This window comes from Pyxicephalus adspersus, chromosome 2, assembly GCF_032062135.1.
Source record: "Pyxicephalus adspersus chromosome 2, UCB_Pads_2.0, whole genome shotgun sequence".
Taxonomy (NCBI): Eukaryota; Metazoa; Chordata; class Amphibia; order Anura; family Pyxicephalidae; genus Pyxicephalus; species Pyxicephalus adspersus.
The window spans coordinates 94,721,770-94,746,647 of NC_092859.1; the positions used below are offsets into that span (position 1 = coordinate 94,721,770).

General features: G+C 38.0%; 1 protein-coding gene across 1 annotated transcript; it reads left to right on the forward strand.

The window, feature by feature from the left end:
• Window positions 1-1,053: 1,053 nt before the first annotated feature.
• On the forward strand, window positions 1,054-24,632 carry TES (testin LIM domain protein; the record flags this gene model as incomplete). The annotated part of the gene is given in 7 exon segments (XM_072401546.1): window positions 1,054-1,207; window positions 10,572-10,657; window positions 13,501-13,753; window positions 15,347-15,682; window positions 21,246-21,461; window positions 22,816-22,974; window positions 24,432-24,632. Coding segments are annotated over 7 exon segments (1,269 nt in total). The 3' UTR covers window positions 24,624-24,632.
• Between the last annotated feature and the right edge of the window lie 246 nt (window positions 24,633-24,878).

A 24,878-nucleotide genomic window follows, 5' to 3' on the forward strand; every position in this document is an offset into this window, starting at 1 on the left:
AAGGCCGTTGCACACAGACCTTGATCAAGTCTCAGATTTACTTGCATTGAGCAGCAGCTCCACTTTAAATCTAAGCACAAAAATCCATTAATTAAATGATATCTGATATCATTTTCACATGTCAGTACTAGGAACAAAGCAATGTCTATTAATCTTGGGTAATGTAAAAAACACTTGTGTTCTTACATTGTGCAATAACTCAGAGGACTGCCAGGGTGCCTAAAGGCCAGAAGAAATATGATGACCACAAAAGAATGGAAAAAAAGAATAGATTTGTTCTGCATTGAGGAACTGGAGATAACAGTGACAGCACATTGTATATGGACTTTAACACTTTTACAAAAAATAAAATCAGCTTTTAGATCATTCTATTATTATTTTAATAATACTAATAATAATAATACTAATATTATTAAAATGAAGATTTTCCCATAGGTCTGGCTGTGAAAGTAAAAAGACTTGTGCCTTGTTAATGATTTGTATTGTGTACAGAGCCATAATGGCAGCTCTGCTGACTAATGTATATGAGATCAGCTCATATGTGCTCATATGACCTTCCTCTTTCTCAGTGACCTGATCCTCTTCTCATCTACACAGCTCAACAGAACAGGAAATAAAGCATTTCCTGGGGATTGGCTGTATGCAGACATATCTGAGAGCTTGTACATAGCTTATGGTGAAAACCTACAATACAGAGCCTGCTGTGACTTGTAGTTCTATGACAGCCAGGACTGCATATGATATATGGTGCTGTAAAAGTTAGTTACAACCCTTGCTTCTTGTCCTGTGCAGCATTGTGTATACAGCCATAGATGACTAAGCAGGGCACACCCACATTATAGGGACTTAGTAGAGTCCCTGGCAGGGCAAGGGAGGGGTATGCGATCTTTCCCCCATTATTCACCTATGTATAGGCGGGGCAGCCTGCACACTCAGCACACCTCCACTGCAGACTTGTCTCAGGGGCGGGACTTTGTGCAATCATTGGATTGGCTGCAGATCTGTGAGGTGCAAGCTGTGATTGGCTGACATCTTTCTTTTGTTCACTATCAGAGCTGAACTGCAGGACAGCGGACGTTTAAGTTGTGTGAAGCAGAAGTGTGTGAGAGCTGACAGCTGCGGAGAGAAGCACTTGTATCCTGTGCTCATTACCGGCAGGGCTGACACAAACCCTCTACACATGGAGCTGGAGAATAAAGTCAAAAAGGTGAGGTGATGTTCTGCTCTCCATAAGCTTCCTGGGGTTCCTGGCTGCATGGCTACACCCTGTGTCATGTCATTTGGACACTGACACTCATTTCCTGCTTCACCCTGCAACTACTGCACTCCGTTTATTTGTTTTACTTTCATTGTTTTAGGAAGTATGTGTTGTGGTTTCATAGTTTATTTACATCTTTGTTTGTTTATGTTTTGTTTATTTGGGACATTGCACAATAAAATAATATGCTAATAATAAAATGATGTCACTTGTTATATATATATATATATATATATATATATATATATAATATGACTTATATAAGTTTATAGAGAAGACCTCAGCTTTGAGCAAACTTTTTATTAGTATAAAATAAAAATGACCCAACCATAGAGAAATATTTTAGTATTTCTGACAGTGGTGACTCTCATTGGCTAAAAACCCTATCATTTATTAGCCCCCTTTTCCATGGCCAATCACTGCCCACTGTTCAGAAAACAAGCACTCTTTGATTGGCCGAGGAGAGAATGTGCATTAGTGTTGGCACCAATGGAGGTATTTTTTTATTATAGTATAATCATTTTATTTATCATGGCTGGCATTGTTTTTTAAATTGCCTCTGTTGCTTGTTAAAGGCTTAAGTTGTACTTTTAGGCTTTAGATATAGTAGGTTAAATCCCTGGTTATTGATTTCATTGATGTTTCTCTTCAGTTCCTGTCTCAGAGACACAACAGGAAGTGAGAGGAGATCCTTACAAAGGTAGCAGAGTTCCCCTTTTAGCAAGTTGTCATCAGAAGAATGCTTCTTGTCCTACTGATGACTTTAACACTTTGCATTTCCTATTACTTTCTGAGATCAGTGATAATGGTCAGCAAGGGGGGTTAAGAGGGTGAATTCACCTAATGGTTACACTGGCTGCTTTAAAATCTTGATTGGATTCTAATAAAACTTGTACATGCACTTTATTCAAGAAGCCTTAATAAGAACGCCCTATGGAGCCTATTTATAACCTATTGCCATCTCTTTGTTATCCAGTCTGATGTACCATATATACACTAAAGCAGTGTTTCTCAAACTTTTTAATATGGACCCCTTGAAATAACTTTCAGGTGTTCAGGGAACCCCTGCTATAATCCACAGCTCACAGTACATTAGTATGGTGGCCAGTGGGAAGAATGCCTCTTACATTGCTGGCCAGTGGGAAAAATGCCATCCTTACAGATACCAATGATCTTTTTGGCTATCAGATAAACTGACCTGAGAGGCAATTATTTCTCATTGCTTGTTGGGGAAACGCTGCATTCACTTGAATGGAATAGCCATATCTGGTAGTTATGTACACAGCTTTTTCAATTCCACTGCAATTTTGTACTCAAAAGCAATCACTTGAAAAGTTTTTTTTGAAAAAGCTGTTTGAAACAAATCCCAGTGATCTCCCATGTGGCATATGGCAATCGCTTCTAATGAAGTGATGTACCTATAGAGATTGTGCAGATCACTACTTTATAAATGTGCTGCCACTAGTAATAGTGTCTGTATATTGTAAGATTGTCAGTTCATTTATGAATGGGTAATCATTCATAAAAGTGACTATTGTGTCAGATGATCATATTTTTTTTATGAATGGGACGAGCACCATGATTGCCATCTTTTTTAAATGGGCCTCCTTATAATAACTTCTGCAGTGGGTATGGCATGGGCTCAGATTTTACATTTGGTGGGTAATTTAGACATCCAAATTTACTGGAATTTTTTTTCTTATTATTTTGGAAATATCAAATGGTGGATATTGCTTTCTTAAAGTCGGCTAAGTGAGAGGTCACTTCCTACCGATTTTTTTCATGTTTATTTAAAATGAAATACAGGTTCACTTTAGGAATATGAACTTTTTATTGAAAGCCATGTATATTACACATACAATATTTAGTGCATTCTACACAGTAAGAATTTTTACATTCCTTAGACATAGGCTAAAGGCACTGAGGCAAAAAAGTGATCCTTCCCTGAACTTTTACACAGAGGGGAAATGCGTCATGTCTTTAGGCAAGTTACAATGGCCTGTAACAGTTTCTATCAAAGGGTCCATTCATCCAAAGGTTCAAATGTCTGATGGACTGGTCCAGGAAATTTATAGCAGCTAAAGTTCCCACATTTTAATGACTATTGAGAATCTTCTGTTCTTCTCTGGCTATTGGTGCTGTATTATGCCACAATGTGCCATGGTACCAGAGGGGGGGTCTCAGTTTCCTGGATTGCCCAAATTCAACACTAATGGCAATTTTCTAATAAGTGGGGGCTTTCAAAGAGACTTTCTAACATTCTTCAGGTTTTAGTGACAGTGTCTGCTGGTCAAACCCCCCAATCTTTCCCCAACAATTATTTTTTCATGACTAGACCACTTCAATGAAATCTTTGTTCGGACAGAGCAGGGTTTGTGGGCTTTGGTGTAATGTGACCGTACCCATATGGCCATGAGTGGTTATTTATCTTTTCTGAACATTGTTTCCTGGGGTGTGGAGCCTGTAATACCATCCGCCCAGGTAAACTTGGACCCCAAAGCTTACCCATGATGTACCCCTGCAGCAAGGAGGCATTGGATGAGCATAAATTGATAAGTATACATTGCTGGGTGGGCAGTCATTCAGGAGACACTGCTACTGTGTTCTGAACAAGCAAAGTGACATTGCCTCTTTAAGAATGTTGCGTACAAGCCATGTTATTCATGAAGACTGTGACATATTGCTGTAGATTCTTATTGTCAAGTGTTTTGCTGGTGGATTATAAATTTAGAATACTGAGAAGGAATAGTGGGAACTAAAAGTGGCATTCTAAGAAATGAAAAATTTCCTGAAGAATGTTTACATTTGGGAATATTTTTATAAATATAAAATGTTCCATACGTAGATCTTAGACCTGGGATACATGGGAAGCTTGACAAATGTGACTTTGACCACCCCCTGCAGTGTATGGTGTATGCTTTACTTTTTTAGACCCATCTGATACTTTCAATGTGTAGTGTTGTCAGTTTGAACTCAACCTTTCTTGTGCCATGGGACAATGCTGAAGTCTGATAATAGTACCTGGGTTGGGGCCCACCATCGGTCACTACACAGGATCCAGAGATGTAAAGGGCAACACTGACCTGCTGAAAAACAACTCTATTGTCATGACACTTCAAACCAATACATATGAAAAAGAATAGTCGGTGGCACAGCTTCTAAGTTGTTCCTCGCCAGTTGTACCAAGTATGGAGCTGCTGGTAGAAGACATTGTAGTTTAGAGAAGGTGCTAACACCAAAGGAAGGCACTAAACCCTGTCAGTTGCTAGTGTTAGACTTACCCTAGGTACTTGAGCACTTTTCTAAGTTTTGTTATTGTAGGAGCTGTCTCACATAGGGAGAGAAGTTGTGTTTTATAAGGGGTGAGGATCCCAGTTTGGGTTTGTAATTGGAACTCCTAACAAAATGTTTTACTTGTTTTTGGGCATGGTGGAAATGTTTGAGAACAGCGGTCGCTGTTGGTCAGTACGCCCCACCGCAAGGTCACATGAAGGTCCCTGCTGGGGGGTGCAAGGCCCAGAGCCTCAGACCTGGCATCATTATTTCACTATGGGAAAAGTTTCTTCCCCTTTGAGTGACACACGGCTCCCCCGCGCATGTGTGGTCCCTAGATCCGAAAAGGTTGGTGATCTCTGTTTTGAAATACCTATTACATTTTCACTACCATTTAAGACATTTATTCCCTGTCCCTGAGACGCAAGGGTAATAATAAAAATTATGATATTAATATTTTTATATCTAATAGGAAATATATTAAATACATATGAATTATTTTCTGTCCTGGCAACATGAGCATAACAAGTGAATATATTCATTAGGGAACAGATAAGAACTTACCAATGTGGCTTACAAAGAAAGAACATGACTCACAATGTGCATTTATCTGAATAGGATTGTCCACAAGGGTACAAAATATTGCTCCTAGTTTACACCAGTGCTGTATATAAACAAGCTATAGAACAGCAGCAATATGTTTCAAGCCGCTGCAATCCATATATATTCTTGCCATTGGTCATAGTAATTTTTGATTGATGGCGAAAGATTAAATTTTGTGACATACCCTTGAGGTTAGTCTTGTATTATGATAGAAGTTTGTTTTTTCCATAAATGGAATTATTTTATTGCTTTAGCATCTAAATGTTTTTCCATTAACGTTTAGCTCAGCTGATGTCATTGTTTGCATATTTGCAGGTGTTTGACATGTGGATGTCATTTATGGATGCAAATGACCTAATTAATGACCTTTCTAGGATAAATCTGTACTGTTCCCTGCCATTCACAAAACCTTTTGGAAATGAGCCATCCAAAAGTACGTAAAGGTCTAAACTATTCTGACAGCTTGTTACTACATGTTCATTTTTTCATTTCGGAATTATTATGGTGTACGCACAGCTCAACAATAGAAAGAATCAGATATTTTTTCATGTATTTGTGCATTGGGTAACATGCCAGCAACCTTACATTCTGTATAAAGAAAAGAAAGTTGAAATTCCACTGATGCTTACTGGCAAAAACAAAAGTTCCAGAAAAGAGTCAACACCAGAAAATCCCTAAAATAAACCTGTGCTTGCCCATGCTGGAAAAAGTAATATGTCCACTTTACTGCTTACATACTCATTAGCACATCCTTCAAGAGCAGAAAAAGCCACCTTGTGTATGTATCTCTCATTTTGTAGTTTGCAGAGGCCTACTAATTTCCCCATTTGGTAGTGCTGGTGCTTGAGGCTGAATTATGTTATATTACATGTTCCTCTGTAACCAAATTCTCCAGCTCACCACCAGTCTCTATTTGATTCATTTTTTGTAAACCTAAAAGTGGTATTACTAGGACAATGGACAGCAGAAAATAATTTCTGTACTTTTTATTGGCATGTACTTGTACAGTGTGTACGAATGCCATGTCTGCCATAGCTTAGGGTATCTTTGGTACCTTTTGCCCTGGGTACCATAAGGCCTTGTCCTCGTATTAGGGATTCCTTTTTCCATTAGCAGCTAGAGCTGTGCAAAGTAAAGAAAAAGGAGGAATGTGTTGCTGGCTAGGGGGGGCTTAATCAAACCTGTTCTGCAAGTTTTAATTGTGGTTTAAGGGGGAAGCTCTGATCAAGGAAGAAAAGTTTGAAGAAACTCATCCACCTTTAAAACGCAAGGCAAGTTATAGTAGATTGTAAATTCTCTGAGTTTTTCAGTAACAGTTTTGTACTAGTCCGTTAAGATCTTTGGCAAATGTATTGTGACCACAAAGCGGCTTTTGAACTTGTCACGGTCACTACAGTTGATTGGCCCTTAGTGAGGTTTTATTTTGGATTTTTGACATTTTTAGAATGTGAGCATTTTTAATTGACCATTTTATTTTTTTAGTAGAACTATTGCCTCCCGATAAAAAAGTGTATGCTGCAGTACTGAATCTAAGGAACAAATAAACTATCACCTGACAAATACTCCTGCCAGAAACGTCAACCTAATGTAAAAGAAAGAAATAATTCTGCACTGCTCCTGAAATTACAGCAAAGTTGACATGCCCACATAGGATGTGTCTGTGTGCATTATGAGGGATTTCTGGAATGGGATGGAAAAAATATTTCTAGGGCATGGCTAGCCATATCTTGTCCTGACATTGGATTTGTTGTTGATATGCTCCCACTGTGTTGTTTTGGTCTGGGAAGGAAGTTTTTGTTTTTCACGAGGAGTATACATTCCATATCTCCGGGGTTTAGAACCTGTTTAGACTAGCATAAGAGTCCTTTGTTGTACAAAATAATCTTTTCAATATTTAGGTATATGTAGCAGGTTTTTTTTAATGAAGATGTAGAACCTGGTAAACTCCATAGGTCTTCAAAATAAAATAAATACAGTATAGCATTACTTAGAAGGAATTGTCTTTCTTCATTTCCCAGTCTTCTGATTAGAAGCTGTGTAATAGTTTTTATTGCACAACATGGTGGCTCAATTGCAGACACTGCGGCTCCTTTTCTAGGAATGAATTTCAATGTAATTGATGTTGGTTGATTTGATTTGTTTAGAAAATAAAGGGCAGCTATTATGAAATAATAATCTAAACAATGTGTTCATAGCAGTGAGTTGGATAAAAAGAACCTCCCTCATATAGTAGTATTCTCTCTGCAGTCTTCCCTGCAGTTCAGTTTTGTAAAACCCATTTAGTTACAAAAACACTTTTTCCCCTACAAACACAAAAATGACTGTTTTACCAATCATTGCTGAAAACATTAGTCCCTGATTTGGCAAACATTTGCTTGGCCATTTTTGGTGGTATTTCTGTGACTCTGCTCAGGAGGCATTTAGCACTTGTTGCCTTGTCTTTGTAAACGCTGAGTGAATATAATCCTTCTAATACAGAAAGTTAACTTATTCTCCATAACATTCATAACAAAATGCACAGGCACGTCTGCAGCTGTAGATTTGTGATTCCCATAAATGGCACTGACCAGGGGCCTGATAGTGGATGGTCTTAGGTTTAGACATCTTGCTTCACAAGTGTGAGAAAAACTCGGAGGGAAGGGGAACTGGAAGGGCAATAAAGTAGGGTAAGGATGGAGTTCAGTTTAAAATTAATCTGTTGCTGTGGCTTGCTTGCTGCAAGGCTGACAATGATTTAAAAGGTTCCTAGAGAGAAATATTTACCCCTATTTTACATAATTGAGCACAAACATTCTTTGTTGGAAGCAATGGTAAATATATCTTGACTACTATTTGACCTTTATCAACATAATATGACATATTATGTAGTTAGCAGATAGTCTTTGCCTGCATTATCTCATTAAACTATGTACACACTTAGAATAACTGGAAACCATCTTCCAGTTTCCAGTGACAGATGAACAAACAAGTGCTGTGCACACATCTCTGTTGTGTTCTATGAAAGTAAGGGACGGATGAAGACAATATTTTAACGTTTGTATGCAACCAAAGTAAGAAAACAGATGAAACCATGTAACCGGGCTGTTGGGTGCTTTGGCAAGACATAAAAAATGTTACATTGCATGTAACGCTGCTAGGTTACAGATAACTACACCACAGCCAATATACTACGTATCTATGATCTACACTGCAGAAAGGTATTGTACAGGGATGTGGCATACTTTAGAGATTTCAGCACACCATGGAAGAGTTATTGTGTATACCAGGGGTGTCAAACTCAAATACACTGTGGGCAAAAACTAAAAACTTAGACAAAGTCGTGGGCCAAACTTGAAACTGAAATAGCACTGCTACTACAATTCCCTGCGTCAAAAAAGCAGTTCAATGCGGGGCCACACGTATGCAGAGAGGTCGCTGGTTTATAGAAGCCAGTGATGCCGCTACTACAATTCCCGGCATTAATTGTCCCTATAAAACAGTCCAATGCAGGGCAACACATAGGCAGAGAGGCCACTGGTCTATAGATGCGAGTGATGCCAGTAATTGTAGTAGCGGTGCTATTTCAATGCAGCGGTGGGCCAGCTGCAACTCATATTTAGAATTCCTTTGGGGGCCAAAAAAAAGGAAGTTGCAGGACAGATATGGCCCATGGGCCAGAGTTTGACACCCCTGGTGTATATAAGTGGTTAGTAAGTTGCAAATGGAGGTTTTTGTAGTTCTCAATGGAACCCCTGCATAGTTGCTATTTTGTTGCTGTCTACAAAACACATCTTTCAAGTAGCAGTAATGGATCATGCTTCACAGCTTCTTAGACAGATGACTAATAACATGAAAGTAACAGCTTAGGGTATGGAGATGTCACTGGCATTTGATAAAATATGTTTTTATGTGTTTACTATAATAAAATATCTAAGCAAGATTGTTTGTAATGAAGATTACATAGCTGAAACCAGTACTTTCCAACCAAAATACTGCTGCGTCAATTTTTTTTTTTACTACTGATATATTATGCAGTATTGTACAATAGAAAGGGTAGATACCAAGCATGGTTCTATAACAAGAAAACCTATGACACAGAAGGAGAAAAAAAAACATGCCTAGTTGAGCATAGAATGCAATCGGTAGAGGGAAAGGAACTGTGGCTACTTTGTGGTGGTTAAAAGAGAGAGGAAAGGTGAGTTGTAAAAGTTTGTTTAAACTTGTTCATGGTAGGAGAAAGCCAAATAAGATGAGACAGGGAATTCTTGAGCAGTTGTAAAGAGAGAGGTCTTGAAGCCCAGGATGGAAAGAGGTTATAAGTGAGGAAGTCATTAGTAGGTTGTTGACCGAGCAGAGCATTATTGATGTGCTGCAGTACTGCCTGGAACAATCGACCATCTGAATTTCATCATTAGGTCTTCAGATATGTTTTCCTAGAAACATGGTTTGTTCATTACCAGAAAGAAATGGGCAACTCCCACGTTGATGATCTAATTTTTTAAGCGCTGTATTGAGGAGGTCTGTTTTAGCCTAGTATTTATACATTGATCCATTAAATCCATATAGAGAACAGACCTTAGCAGTACTATTCAAGTCAATAAAAATGCTGGCATAGGACATTTAGTGTTCGTCCTGTTGTCTATGTTTTTATTGATTAGAATAGTACTTTAAGAATTAAGGCACCATTTTTACAGTACGGCATGTCTACAAATAAATGCTGCTAAATGATAGAACTCAGTGTTATGGAAATACATATACTGTTATGCACTTATCTAAAGGCTGTTTTACTCTTCCCCATGATACAAACTCACTCAAAGCAGTATTGGACATCTTGTGTATCAGTGCAAAACACAATATTTTTGGCATCTTTTTACAATCTAAAACTGGCAAGACAGGTGTCCGTTGGAAGGCACAATAGACTGAATTCCCAAGCTTTTAGTATCGTACTTCAGACAATTTTTTTGACAGCTATGTTGTTTGTGTCTGAAATGTAGTTCATGTACTTGTGCATTTGAAGAAGCTGCCACATTGCAGAAATAGTTGGTTTGCAAAGAGGAAAATTGTAAATATCTTGAGACTCAGACACGAAGAATCCATTTCATTGCCTTAATAGTCCCAGAATCTACTTTGAAAAACTATTTTAATGGCACCAATAAATCAGTGACATTGTATTATTCTGTTTCCACAAAGTTGAAAATCCTGAATATGGTGCTATATATCAAAAACAGAAGGTGAAGCAAGTAACGGGACAAAGAATGCTCCACAAGGCCTTTTTATTAGCTTGGCCTCTGATGTTTACTTATATCTATATAAAATAGTTTTATGTACAGCATGCTATATAAATCTACCTTCACAGCTCTTGTTCTTGTCTCCTGTCGTCTTTTAATAATCATTCTGTTAAGCTCAGGAACCTGGTAAATGTATATTATTATTTATTGCTTTATTTTTTGTTTGACAGATGACTTTAGGTCATGAAGAAGGAGCTGGAGCACCTTGCTTGAAATGTAAAGATAAATGTGAGGGTTTTGAGCTTCACTTCTGGAGGTGAGTCTCTCGTCAGTGTATTTTCTTGATGATCAGCCATTCTGTCCATTTTTTAATAAAGCTGCTGGATGCTAGTAAATGCAATATTTATTTAAAAATGCTTTGAGCTACAGTTGAATAATAGAAGGTATATTATGAAAAATAAAAAAAACACTTAAGCCCAAAGGGTAAGTTCAAGGAGATAATGTATACATTCAGGAAAAGGGCCTGATTTATTAAAGCTCTCCAAGGCTGGAGAGAATACACTTTTATCAGTGAAGCTGGGTGATCCAGAAAACCTGGAATGGATTTCTTCAAATGTTTTGAATCCTGGACCAGATCCATTCCGGGTTTGCTGAATCACCCAGCTTCACTGATGAAAGTTTATTCTCCCCAGCCTTGGAGAGCATTAATAAATCAGGCCCAGCGTCTGGAAGGTTACCTTTTCCCTCACTAGCTCATCTGTCAATAGTCTGTCCTATTTGGGAAATTTAACTTTTCTTGCCTCCTGTATGGGTGACCGTTACTCGGGTGGAAAGTGAGAACTGCAGAGTAATTTAAATTTATCCGAGAGTTTTGACTGTAGGTTTACTTGACTACATGAGTAGAACTACTGTAAAAAAAAAAAAAAAAGCCTTTTTTTTCTCCTGATTTTCCTATAAACTGTAATTTTTTTTTTTTTTATCACTTCTTACCTATAATCCTTGCGATTTTAGAACCAATTGACAGATATCTAACTGAGAATGATTGGTGATGAACCATTTGCCTGTTTTCTAAAGCATTTTATCTTTTGCAAGATTCATTAGGTTTATTTATTCTCTCCCCTGATTATAGTTATGGCTTCCAAGTGATTTTTTTGCCCATTGAATTTTAGCACTGGGTGACCTAATTCTCACCCATGTATGTGACCAGGCATTGCATGAGCTTCAGAATCCTTACTGTGTTCAGTCCTTTGTCTACCTTGCCATAAGGGTTTGTAACTGTCCAGCCAGTGGTATGATTTCTATACCACTACAGTACAGTCAAGATTGTGACCCCACTTTCTGTATATTCAATGAATGCAGTGGTGTCGCCTCCTCATCCTTAGCATTCTGACGGGACGTAAAAGATTAGCATCCTACTTATAAGTTATCATCTCTGTTAACTTTGCCAGCACATGTTTATGCAGGAGAGCCTGGAAGCTCCTGGTTCGTTCTTTCCTACTTTCCCACTAATTGCTTCTGTGCTGGAATGACATGACAATTTCAAGGCAGATTTGGTAACTTATGTTAGATATATTGTTTTTAGGAAAAGCTATTTTAGAAAATTCACATTTCAGGCTAGTGGTATTTTGCTGTCACTAGCAAGTACTGTTAAATATTAGGCAGCCAGCAGTGGTGCAGGACATCACAACTAAGCTTAGGTATATGCAAACTCCAGTGCAGAAATCTGAAAATGGCTGTTATAGCTAGCCGAGCGCTGTGATATTTGTTGGTCTGATTTGTCCAACGTTAACCGTTCTTTGCTAGTGGTAATATTATTTGCTAATGTGAGCATGCCCTTATATAGCTAGATGAGAATACATGTCTAGTCCTTGGGCAACACTGAATAATGAATTCTGGATTTCTGTTTTTGATTTCTGGAATTCTGATTCCTGCAAAATTGGTTTCCCTTGATTAACAAGCAGCTTTTCATTGGGCATAGGGATTTTATGTTCAATACATTTTTATTTTTCTAAGCTTGTAGTTTCTATCCCCATCGGTTACATTAAAGCCACTAATTGCAGTTTTTTTAAAGCAAAATATCAAACACAATCATTTGGACTTCCAACCCATTGCCCATTATGGTTATAAATTGCTAATATCACTACGTTTCAGTGATTCTAACTCCCTGATAGTTGGTTAAGCTTCTTGCTGACAGATCAGCTGATAAATTGACAGCTGGGCACACCTGTAGCCAGAGAAGAGAATACAATTATTACTGTGCAGACAGTGCATTGCACAAGAGGACAGCAGCAACATTCACTAGAATGATATGCTCACATATTTCAAGTTAGAACTTCTCTTTCTGCAGTTTCACATTTTAGTGTGCCTGGAACTGAAAATTGAGGTTTGACTTTAGAAATTAATGAGCATCTAAGAGCTCTTCTGGATCCTTTTCTGTATACACAGAGATAAGTAGGGATGGAAAACCAGATGGTCTTCAGCCATTATCCTTCAAGTTTTGGACATAAAAAGTAAATTTAGTGTGCATTAGATTGAAACTTGAATGATTTTATTTTCTGCTTATATTTTAGGTCTTTTCAGGTTAAAGGAAAAGTGATTCTCGTCCTCCACTTTCTTACTAGTATTGCAGTAATGTTCATTCTGTGGTTTACATTAAAGGGAACTTTTACCCACATTTAATTATTTATACATTCTAAACAAGCCATAAAAACACTTTTCTATAAGCTCTCATTTATCTTTAAGCATTTAAGGTTCCATGCAGTGGCATAATGTTTTTCTAGATCAGATGTAAAACAGATCATGGCAGTCTGCCAGCCTTCTAATACAAAGCTAAGTTCAGACTAGCAGTATTTTACCACTGTGTTTTACCTTACCTTTACCTGCCAAATGAAAGGTGTTTTGTTTTGTTTTTGTTTTTTTTGTTCTCTCCTTTTTTTAATTAGCGGTCAATCTGGGACAAAAAAATGCAGTAACCAGAAATCCTTAACAAAATGTTTTGAGAAAGGAGATTGTGAATTTTGCTGGACTGTATTGTGTACAGTAGTCTCAGTTTTGGGTTTCATTGTGATCCTGGATTAATCTCTCTCTATAAACATTTCAACTGTTTTGATATATCTTGATTATAGCATTTGTAATTACCAATTTATTTGAAACTTCTAGAAAAATATGTATAAATTGCAAATGTGGGCAAGAGGAACATGAGGTTGGATCAAATAACGAAGATGATCGTAAAGTTGGCAAGCTGTTTGAGGATACAAAGTATACAACCCTTATTGCAAAGCTAAAAACTGATGGCATTCCCACTTACAAGCGGAACGTGATGATTTTGACTAATCCTGTAGCGGCAAAGAAAGATGTGTCCATCAGCACCGTGACTTATGAATGGGCACCCCCAGTACAAAACCAAACTCTGGTAAGTAGAGTTGTGTTGAGTAATAATAATAATTAATAAAAAAATAATAATTCTGAAAAAATATAAAGTTACTTACTAAGCAAAAACATATTTGTTTTTATAGTTGTGATAATTCTTTATATCACACAAGTCAACGGTTTAATTCAGTTCCTCATTTACTATATTACAATTCTAAGCTGAATGAACAAATGCAGTAATAACTGATGGAGCTCATTTGTACTTTAAACAGGCAATAACTAACTATATAGAGGTAACACCAATGGGAATGGGAATTTAATACACAATTCGTCACAACCAACAATTGGGAATTATACAGGGTCTTTTGATAGGAAAGGTGCATCAGAATGTTGGCCTCTTGACAATGAGAGTTTGCTTACTTAACCTGCTTGTAGTAATTAAGAAATAAATTCTCATTACCAAAAGAAGGGTGTGCTTACAACCTGTATTTTGTAACTGTGATGAGTTACATTAGTACCATAATAATTTCAGGTCTATGTATGCGTGATGTATTCCCTAGAGATAAGTAGGTATGTGACCGTTCTGACATTTCTCATGTGCTGACTCGCACAAATACCCAAATCCTTTGACATCTGTTGACATACAATACTTCTGATTCTGCATGCATAAATCTATCCCCCCAGGGTAGATAAAATTGCAAGCTGATATTTATTATTTTTTTTGTTTTTCTCTCCTGAAAAAAAAACATACATTTTTAATTACCAAACAAATTAGGCAGCTCTATACAATAAATGGGAGCTGCATATGACAAACCTACATACAATAAACAAACTGTCAAACAGGAGGACCCTGTCCAATTGATCTGACAGTCTAAATAGAATAAAGGGGTAAATAGAATGCAGTAGGTGGAAAAAAAAAATTCTTATGGGAGATAGGAAGATTGATAGGTGGATTTGGGGTATTTTCATTAAATTGCTTTTTGCTATCTTACACAAATAAGCTGGTAAGGGGTCCAAAATATTATTTTAGCAGCCCACAGAGTAGAAAAGATACCGGCTCCTGACCCCCCAGGGACTTCATCTTTCAGAGCTATGTGCTATCAAACTGGGATCCCAATTTGATGAGTTGCATAGGGTTCAAGGGTATATCATATTAGCAGGGTATCCTTCCCCAGGAATTCCTGCAACTTTAGGATCCTTCATACTTCAAGATCCATGGTTTGGGGGAGAGGGGCAGACTGCTCAGGGTGACTGGCATCACTACTTTGCAACATCATACCATTTCTGTAAATGGCGTTCATGACACTAGCAGATTAAGATGTGGATTGGAGAACACGCAAAACTCTAACTCTACTCTCTAAAAAACTATTTTTCATTTGGATTTAGAAAATGTATCTTGGATAAGATATAAATCTCCCACTGTATAGTACAAATGAACAATACATATATAGATTTCTTATTTTTATATAAAAGTTGCTGATGACGTGTAAAAATAATATATAAAACTCTGGCTGTTAATTGTTGAGAAATTCAATATTTCATAATGAATTTCTTTTTTGTTGGTGCATTTTTGGATTTTTGTTATTGGTGTATTTACCATGGAAATACCATTCTTTCTCTAAATTTGCTGTTCTAGGCTAGGCGTTACATGGAACTGATTCCAAAAGACAAACAGCCTGTAGCTGGTTCGGAGGGAGCCCAGTACAGGAAGAAACAGCTGGCCAAACAGCTGCCTGCTCATGATCAGGATCCTTCCAAGTGCCATGAGCTATCTCCTAACGAGGTGAAGCAGATGGAGCAGTTTGTGAAGAAATACAAAAATGAAGTCCTTGGTGTGGGAGATGTCAAGTTACCTAAAGACGTAGAGGCACAGGCAGGTGACAAGGGCAAGCCTGACAATGGGGCCCGGGGCACCCTCACAGCTGTCAAGGGGCCAGAAAACAAGGCAGCCGCAACACAAGGATCTGCCTATGTGAGTAGTTTTCATAATATGATAAAAGCATGGTAATATTTATGCTTCTTTGCTTCATGTGCTTATATTTAAGTCTTTGTTTAAAGCTGTCCTAAGTATATGGTTATTTAAAAAGAACAATTGGAAAAGCAGACTTACCACTGAAAATGTGAAAAACAAAGCTTTTTTTCTGTAAAATAAATTAGCCAGAGTTGGATTACCTACTAACTGCAGGTGCCAGTTTCTAAGCACATCCATACCCTCTCCTAGTCCGCATGTATCACTTATCAACAAATCCTATATCCAAAAGCTTGGCTAGAGGTGACTTGTGTATTCATCAGGAAGATGTACTGCCCCCCATATGCAATGGCCAATGTATGATGTATTTTACTTATTTATGTGCCTATTATAAATAACATAGCTCTTGATATCCATTAAGTTTATGGGTGACAGGCACATGCTGCTTAGAGGAAGGCACATTGCCTGTATACACCTTTTCCAAACCTAGACATTGACTTAAGGTGTAGCCAGCTTTTTAATCAGTGTATTATTAAGCACACCCAAGTAGTAGGCTATGTATACACTTGCTATATATCAGTTCCTCTACCAAGAGCAGCATTAACCTGTGGGCGGCAGCCATGGAGCACACACTGTTAGTACAAGTCAGCAGTAACCTCTCCCATATATCTGGGAATTTTTAAAAAAATAAATAGCAGTTGAAATCCTGAACTATAAAAATTTAATATATTTTATGATGTTTTTGCTACCATGAGAACTGCTGATAAGAAAATTGTTGGTCATTACCAGAGCCCCTTACAAGCTGTATATCTATAAATGTTAGTATATCTTCTTCAGGTACAGATGTGGAGTGACATTTAAACCTATTCATTCTTTTATACAGTAGTGCTTTAGTTGATTTCTTTTATTAAACTTATCACTTTTGTTCTTTTATCATGAAATATTTAGGAACTGTAGGGAACCTCCTAATTAATACAATGAAAATGCAGCACATGGGTCAGAGATGTAATATGTAATGCATATATGTAATATGTAATGCATATATAGGTCCTTTGTAGACCAATGTAGGTATAGGTAAGGTAAGGCTTCAAGCCATTGGAAAAGTCACTGTGGGATTCTGCAACTAGCATTTAGTATTTTGAAATGGTTCTATTCAAAATGAAACTTTCTGAAATTCAGAAATAATAATAACATCTGCTAATTGAAGAACCCAGCTTGTGTTATATGAAAAAATAGATGTTAATATCAAAACTGAAAATTATTTAAATTATGAATGTAGAATTTAGTGTTTCAGCCTCAGATGTCTGAAACATCCATAGACGAAGGTACCGAGAGGAACTTAAAAGGGCCAGACATTTTAAACATAATTGTTAATACCTTCCTAAAGCGGACCTAAACTCAAAATCCTTACTTTACATAAAAGGGTTTTGTTAAATGCAAAACTTGCTTTTTTTTTTTTTTTACAAAAAAAGGGGGGTGCAGCACCTCCCCTCTCTGTCTTGATTGCCGCGGCTATCAAGACAGTACCTACGTCACATATCCAAAGAGGCTCTTGGCTGCTCCTTCTTCTAATCTCAGACATGCGCAGAAGTAACCCTTTCATTAATGCATGCACAGTGAGATCGGCAATCCTTTTTCCCCATCTAGGTCACCCTATCTCATGCCTGCACAGTGCGAGAGCGGGTGATGTAAGAATACCCGGGAGGAAGATGTTGGCGCCTGGCGCTTCCTCTGCACTGGGCCCAAGACGAATACTCCAATGAAGCGGGACCCAAACTAAGAAACCTCCCGACGGATAAACAGATCTGCGAAAAGTGTTTATTTTATTAGACAAAACATGTTTTATTTTTTATTTTAAACTGTTTTGATTATGATTTATTACTTTCCTGTATTTTTAAGTAATAATTCCTCCTGTGGCAAAAATAATGTTGGGTAATCTACAAAAAGCATTAACTGCTGCCTTTTTTTTCTACATGTCAAAACATACAGCAAGTCTTTATAGTCTTTGTATTTGAGCAGACCAGACAGTTGTTCTGTTTCATATTTTCTCTACTGATACATCCTAGAAATAACACATGACATATTTATAGTTTGTGGTTAGATTTGTGTCACATAGTATTTATATTGCCACTTGCAAAATTTATAGAAGTGGAAAGTATGTTGTTGGACTAAAACAGAAATATGTGAAGTCCAAATAAGAGATTTCTCATTATCCATCCTTGAAGTGGATAAACGACCCACAGAGCAATTCGGCATTCCAGTAAAGCGTATGAGAAGAAACATACCACACAGACGTCTGAACTGAAAAGGCCTATTTATATAATTGTTAGTGGGTTCACTTCTTAGTATCGATGGACACTTTCTTTAAGACTGTACAGATGTGGACCCAACCCAGCTACGGGTGGACTTCAGTTACTGTGTGTCCACCTATAGCAGGCATGCCTAATGTCCGGCCCGGGGGGCCAATTGCGGCCCGTGTTCAGATTTCCACTGGCCCGCAGCCTCTGTCATAAAATCAATATTATGCGGCCCGCCAGCACTGTTGACCACAGTATAAAATACACGCGTACAAAAAAGCTATTTTATATTTCATTAGAGTTGATCAGCCACCTTGCAATTATCGGGCTGCTACTCAGCAGGCATAATCGGCAGGACGGGAGTCCCCATGTGTGCACAGAGAATCCCTTACGTCATTATAGTGGCCGTGTGCTGTGCGTGATCCGCAAGGACCACGGCCACTCTGATTCCAAGAGCGTGCTCTGCACGGAGCTCGCACTGACACCGGACTCCATGCACAGGGAATCCCTCATGTCACCCTGGTGGGCGCATGCTGTGCGGGACCCGCATGGACCATGCACACACTAACCCTGAGTACAAGCTAAATGGGCGGCCCCCACACATTTTCACCTTGCCAAATCTGTCCCTCTTTGCAAAAAGTTTGGACACCCCTGACCTATAGCCTCCTTAGGAAATTTCTGAGCAAACTTTTCTTGTGTCTAAAATTCCACCATTATAACAGTTATATTCTTTTGTTTAGAGCCACTCGTACAGAAGCACCTTGTCCCCCCTTATGGCGGCCCTGAATTCACTTCTGGACCACAGACATATATGGTCTTGCAGCTCTATACAAAATACATTGGTGCTGTACATGTACTGAAAGTTTTATTTTTTAAATGCTCCTCCTGTTTACAGGACAACTTAACATTAACTGAAAGCTTAAAGCTAATCCAAACCCACAAACAATATCATATTTCACCCCCACAAGCCCTTATTTACCCTATATTTTCACTGCGTGATTCTACCAGTTACACTCTTCTTTCTTGGTGACAATGATCATTCACTGTTCTTCAGCTGTGAAAGAACAGTCACCCCATGACAAAAAAACTAAAAAAAAACTTTTAAGGGAACTTAGACTTTCTGTACTCCACTATGGTGAACTGGGTGAGCTTGAGAACAAAAAAGAGTTGCTAAAGAGTGCATAGGAATTACAAGTTCCTTAGAATTTTTGCAGCAATAAAAAAGAATATACATATTTTTATATATATATACCGTATATATATATATATATATATATATATATATATATATATATATTGAGCAGAGCTAACAAAACACCTAATGGTATATTTAACAGACCAAAACTGATTAAGTACGGTCATGTGAAAAAAGTAAACCTCTCAATTCTAAATTTTGTTTCAGGACATAATAAAAGATCATCTGGTCCTTAGCAGTGTGTAAAATGATTCAAACCAAACCTCAGGTGTTAAACAAAACTGAAACCCAAATGAAGAACCCGTGTGAAAAATATGCCCCGTGATTTAGTAGCTTGAAGAACCATCTTTAGCCGCAATAACTGAAAAGTTATTTCCAATGAAACCATATGATTATGTATAGATATAACTTATTTCACTATAACCTATTGAACAGTCAGGGCCTATTGCTGAACCTACTCTAACATATGCAGCCACCTGCAGAATGATTGCATGTAGATAGAAAGTGACTCAGGAAATATCTGATGTGGTCTTTAGTCCAATCTAGGCTAGTCATCTACAGCCAGGGTTCCTCCACATGTTGCTGGGGGTTCATTGAGCTTTGGTTGATTGACCTCATAGTTTTGTGGCCAATGCCACAATTGACCTCCTGTGCGTTTAACGATGGTTCCCCAACCCTTGAAAATGATTTCGCTGGTTCCTCAGCAGTAAAAAGGTTGTGCATGCCTGATCTAGGCAGAAATTGCATTATTGGGTTATTATAATCTTTGTCTATTAAGAGTCATATGTGAGAAAATAGAATTGCAGGTAACTTAAACTTTTTACTGTTCAAATCAAGGCTTGTGACCAAATCAGTGTTCTCCCCAGCCCTTTATAGCCGGGCGCACCACCCGGCACTTTTAAGTAACCACCCTCCTGTTTCTAGAAGAGTTAGGTCACAATACAGGGGCTGCCACCTGCCTACAATTTCTCCCCACTCGGCTTTAAAAAATTCTGATTAAACATTACAAATCCTTTTAATTTTGTGACTGTCCTCTTCTGGAGATGATGCAGTAGTATGTCTTCCTTCCCTTACCTTTTCAGGTATCTTCATAGTTCTGTTCATTGGTACTGTTCTTTTTAAGAAGCAGTGGTTACTGTGTGAAGAATCTTCTTCTCTCAGCTATTTTAGTTATTGTGCCAGAAAGCTATTTTAAACATTTTGTTTTCAACAGATTCCAAATTCTTTTATCATAATTTACGGTGCAGCATTGCGAAAGCAGCGCACTCACCTACTTAGTAAACTCCATTCTAAGCACTAATAAAACTTCATGAGATAGTTTCTGTGGCTACATTTGCCTGTGTTTACAGGTTGTTGGTCTGCCCATGTGTAGCAGCCCCCGCACTGCTCGTTTATATTTATTTTCTTACGCTGATCCATATTTCAGCCATGCCTGGAACAGATTGTGTGTCACAGAACATCCTCATTACTCACAAAACTTCATCAGAAGCACATCTCCAGTTATGGGAATATCTTGCTTTGTAAGCAACTGCCACGACTGAAGCAATTTTTCCATCCAAGGCGTTCCTCTGGCCGGACAATGGGATGTTTGTGACTGCAGGGAAGGGTTAAAAGATTGAGAGGGCGAAGTATGCATCCTGACCCCAGCTCACAATTGGTCTACTAATTAGCATTTTATTGTGGCGTAGGGAGGGAGTGTTGAGACATTAAAAAGCACCGTGGAAATAGCTGTGCTACGACTGTTTAATTCCTGTAGCAAGCTTTATTCCTCTTAGTCACAGCCGGATTAGAAGTGTCCCAGAAGAGCTAATCGATGGTCCATGTCACTGTCTGCATGGCATTTTGGAGCTGTGAAACATGTAGGTGGCAGAACAACATGTGTTGCACCTGGCACAGTGTCAAACATGCTTTACAATTCTTTTCTTGTCTGTCTTCTTCTTTTTTCAAGCCTTTTGCTTTTCTGTGTTATATGTTATATACTCCTGCTCAAACTTTTTTGCAAAATGTTTATGTGACTATAATTTATTATTATTGGGTTATTATATTTTATTATTATTATTGCTGTTGTCCACAGTATTGCTTCCGCTGCAAGGAGAACATGAGGGAGGGTGACCCTGCTGTTTACGCAGAGCGAGCTGGCTATGACAAGCTTTGGCATCCTTCTTGTTTTGTCTGCAACACCTGCAATGAACTCCTTGTTGACATGATCTACTTCTGGAAGAAAGGAAAGCTATATTGTGGTCGCCATTACTGTGACAGTGAGAAGCCACGTTGTGCTGGCTGTGATGAGGTAAAATGTTATGTTCATTATTGGTCATTGTATATAAATTCAACTATATATATATATATATATATATATATATATATATATAAACTTTAAGCACACAAATTCCTTTTCTTTTTCAAAAACTCATAAATTTGCTTTCTGTTTGAAGCTATAAGTGGTCTTCACAAAGTTGAACATTATCTTTCATTTAATTTCCATTTTGATGTCTTACATTACTGTGTTAGTTTTATTAGGGCAAAGTGTAGAATGTGGTGATCTATAGCAACCAATAATTTTTGAGATGGTATGACAAACCGCACAACAGGTAACATGGTTGCATGGAGTTGCTGCCACGTTGTGGTTCTCCGCAATGGTTGAATAGGAATGGTTTGGGCCATGGTTGAGTCTGTGAGCTAAAGAAACTTCATAGCCTGAGAAACCATTTTTGATGCAGGTATATTTCTTATGGACTGGTCTTCTCCATAAAATTTTTTACAGGATACAACTTTGGAAAGACTTGGCATTGTTGCAGTTGGCTAAGGATTCTTCCACCAACTCTACGACACAGAGGTGTTAAACAGGGAATGTCTGAAAGATTTGGCTTTATGCAAGTTTGGCAAATGTTTGATACTTTTTAATATGAAGTGATGGTGGTAACAAATGCCTAATTTAATTTTAATAACCAATTACTTTCAGTTCTTTTGGATTTACAATGCTTAGTTTGTAGTTTTCTGTGTACTTTCTTCAAACCACTCAGTGATTCTTTATAGATTCACCATATTTGGTTTTCTGTCCCTCCCCACTGTAGATTTCATTGACACCAGCACTGCCTTTGCTGACCATTCCCTAAAGGCAGAGTAAATATTTTTTGAACTGGCCTTGCATTTTGTGAATGGTCAAGCATGGTTGAAGGCAGAGGCACAACACCAGCACCAACATCAGGGGGTATAAATACAGGGAGAGTTGCGCATCTTCTAAAACCTAAGGAATTATTTTTGACCGTTTGGCGAAGTACATAGTAAGTGATCACATGGCAAAGGTGAGCTCTATAAAGCTACAAAAATGACGTCCACAGATTTAGGCTCTAAATAAACATTCCAACTTCAAAAATTCATGAAGATCCCAGTGATGATATCAATGCAGGTGAAAGTTGTTCTGCCAACATTATGGTATAGTGCAGATCTTTGTGCAGCCTCTGGGCCCACGGACCTGCAACTTGGTCTCTCTCCTGTAGAGTACGGCTCTGACTGGACATTGAAAATAGATTTTCCTAATCTAGCCATACTTTTTTGTGATCGGCCATACAGTTTGTATACCGAGATAACCTAAATGGAGGGTGTTTTTTTTTTTTTTTTTTTTTTTTTTTTTTTTTTTCAAGCTGATCTTTAGCAATGAATATACTCAAGCAGAAGGACAAAACTGGCATCTGAAGCATTTTTGTTGCTTTGATTGTGATTGTGTCCTGGCTGGGGAAATTTATGTGATGGTGAATGACAAACCAGTGTGCAAGCCATGTTATGTGAAGAACCATGCAGTGGTAAGACTTTTCAATATATTACCAATTTTATTGTTACAATAATAACAATTTTAGAATTCTCAAATGCATTAAAATGGTCTTGAGTGTTCTACCCTCTTTCCAGTACCATTGACATTGTTCAATTGCAGGTAAAACAGTAATGCTATGTTGGGAATTTTGCTTTTTAATAGACTGGCTTCATTTGGGTTATAAGTAGACTTAAAGTATTCACACTTTAAGTGGTCAGTTGCCAGGGTATGGACATTCAAAAATGTACACATTTACAAGTAATATATTTATAAGTAATACATGGCTTTAGTAATGACATTTGAAGATCTACATAGATCAGCAGAAACATTGAACTGGTTGTCTAAGCCAGATCAGCTCTGTCTAGGCCCCCTTCCAGCAAAGGTTCGGCAACCTTTTAATATTTGTTGTTATCACATAGTGCTTTTTCTCCACAGCCCCTTTTAGCTGGGTGCACCACCCTGCACTTTCCAATAACCACCCAACCGTTTTTGGATCATTACTGAATAGTTGGGTCACAATACAGGGCCACCACCCACCTACAGCTTCTGTTCACCCAGCTTAAAAAAAAAAATCTGGGGAAAATACTGTAGTGTGTGTTCTGAGATGGGGGAGTTCTTCCAATAATGGCACACACTTAGCTTTTCGAAAGCATCCTGCAGCAATGACAGGCCGGGGTTCCTGTCACCTCTGTGGCCACTGGTGTACCTCCTGCAGAGGTCCCTGGTATCCAGGTCTATTCCCATCACCAACAGGAATAGAGCTATGCAATGCGTTGCATAGTTCATGTAACTTGCTGTATCAGCAAAAGGTCGCCAGGTTTTTTGGCTAAAGAGATTTTGCATGTCTCGCCACCTGGCCATTTTTTTGTATTATGGATTAAATTCTGCTGAGCTTTGGAAGCTTTTCAGACTGAGCACAAAAGATTAGTCACAGGTATTGCCTGTGGTCTCCCCACAGCTGATCATTTCTTCATTACTGACTTACCATGTCTTCTGTTCTGGAAATGAGTGTTTGTTTATAGAGGTTTCAGTGATGAAAGTGAATGCTGGACTAGATCCATTCCAGGTTTGCTGGATCACCCAGCTTCACTGAAAGTGTAGCCTTTCCAGCCTTGAAAATCTTTAATAAAACAGCCCAATGAGCAACACAGCAGTCACAAAATCTGCCTAAGAATCTTCTTACACTAGTAGTGAGAGACAGAATTCACACTACAAATTTACAGTGATTGGCACACAAGTGTGAATCTCGCATTCCAGGAAGTGAATGGCTATTTTCCAGGCATACAAGACAAAAGATACATCAAACACATAACATGGCAAATCTTCACTTTTTTAATACAGTTCCACTTTAGAAAATTCTAAATCCATGTTTTATGTTCAAAGTATAATCAAATCTCTTCAATGTTCTTTTATTCTAATGTGTCATTATTTACCCTTTACTTTTTTTAGACATGCCAGGGCTGTCACAATGCTATTGATCCTGAAGTTCAACGTGTGAGCTACAGTGGATTCCATTGGCATGCCACGCAGGAATGCTTCTTGTGTTCATGTTGTAGCAAGTGCCTGATTGGTCAAAAGTTCATGCCAATTGAGGGAATGGTGTTCTGCTCTGTCGAGTGTAAGAAGAAAATGACATCTTAGGGAAAAAAATGAACCTACTCGTAATGTTGGGATAAATAATCTAAAGTACGTGGATTCGGAATTTTAACTAAATTTTTAGAAATAAAAAAAAATCTATGCATTTACCAATGAATGTTAAATATCACACACAGGTTCTATATCAGATAACAAACAGCTGTTTTGTTTTTATTTTTTTTAATTTTAATTCAGAACCATAATTTATTCAAATATTGCCACCTCTTGTAGTACTGAAACCCATTTTTTCACATCATACCA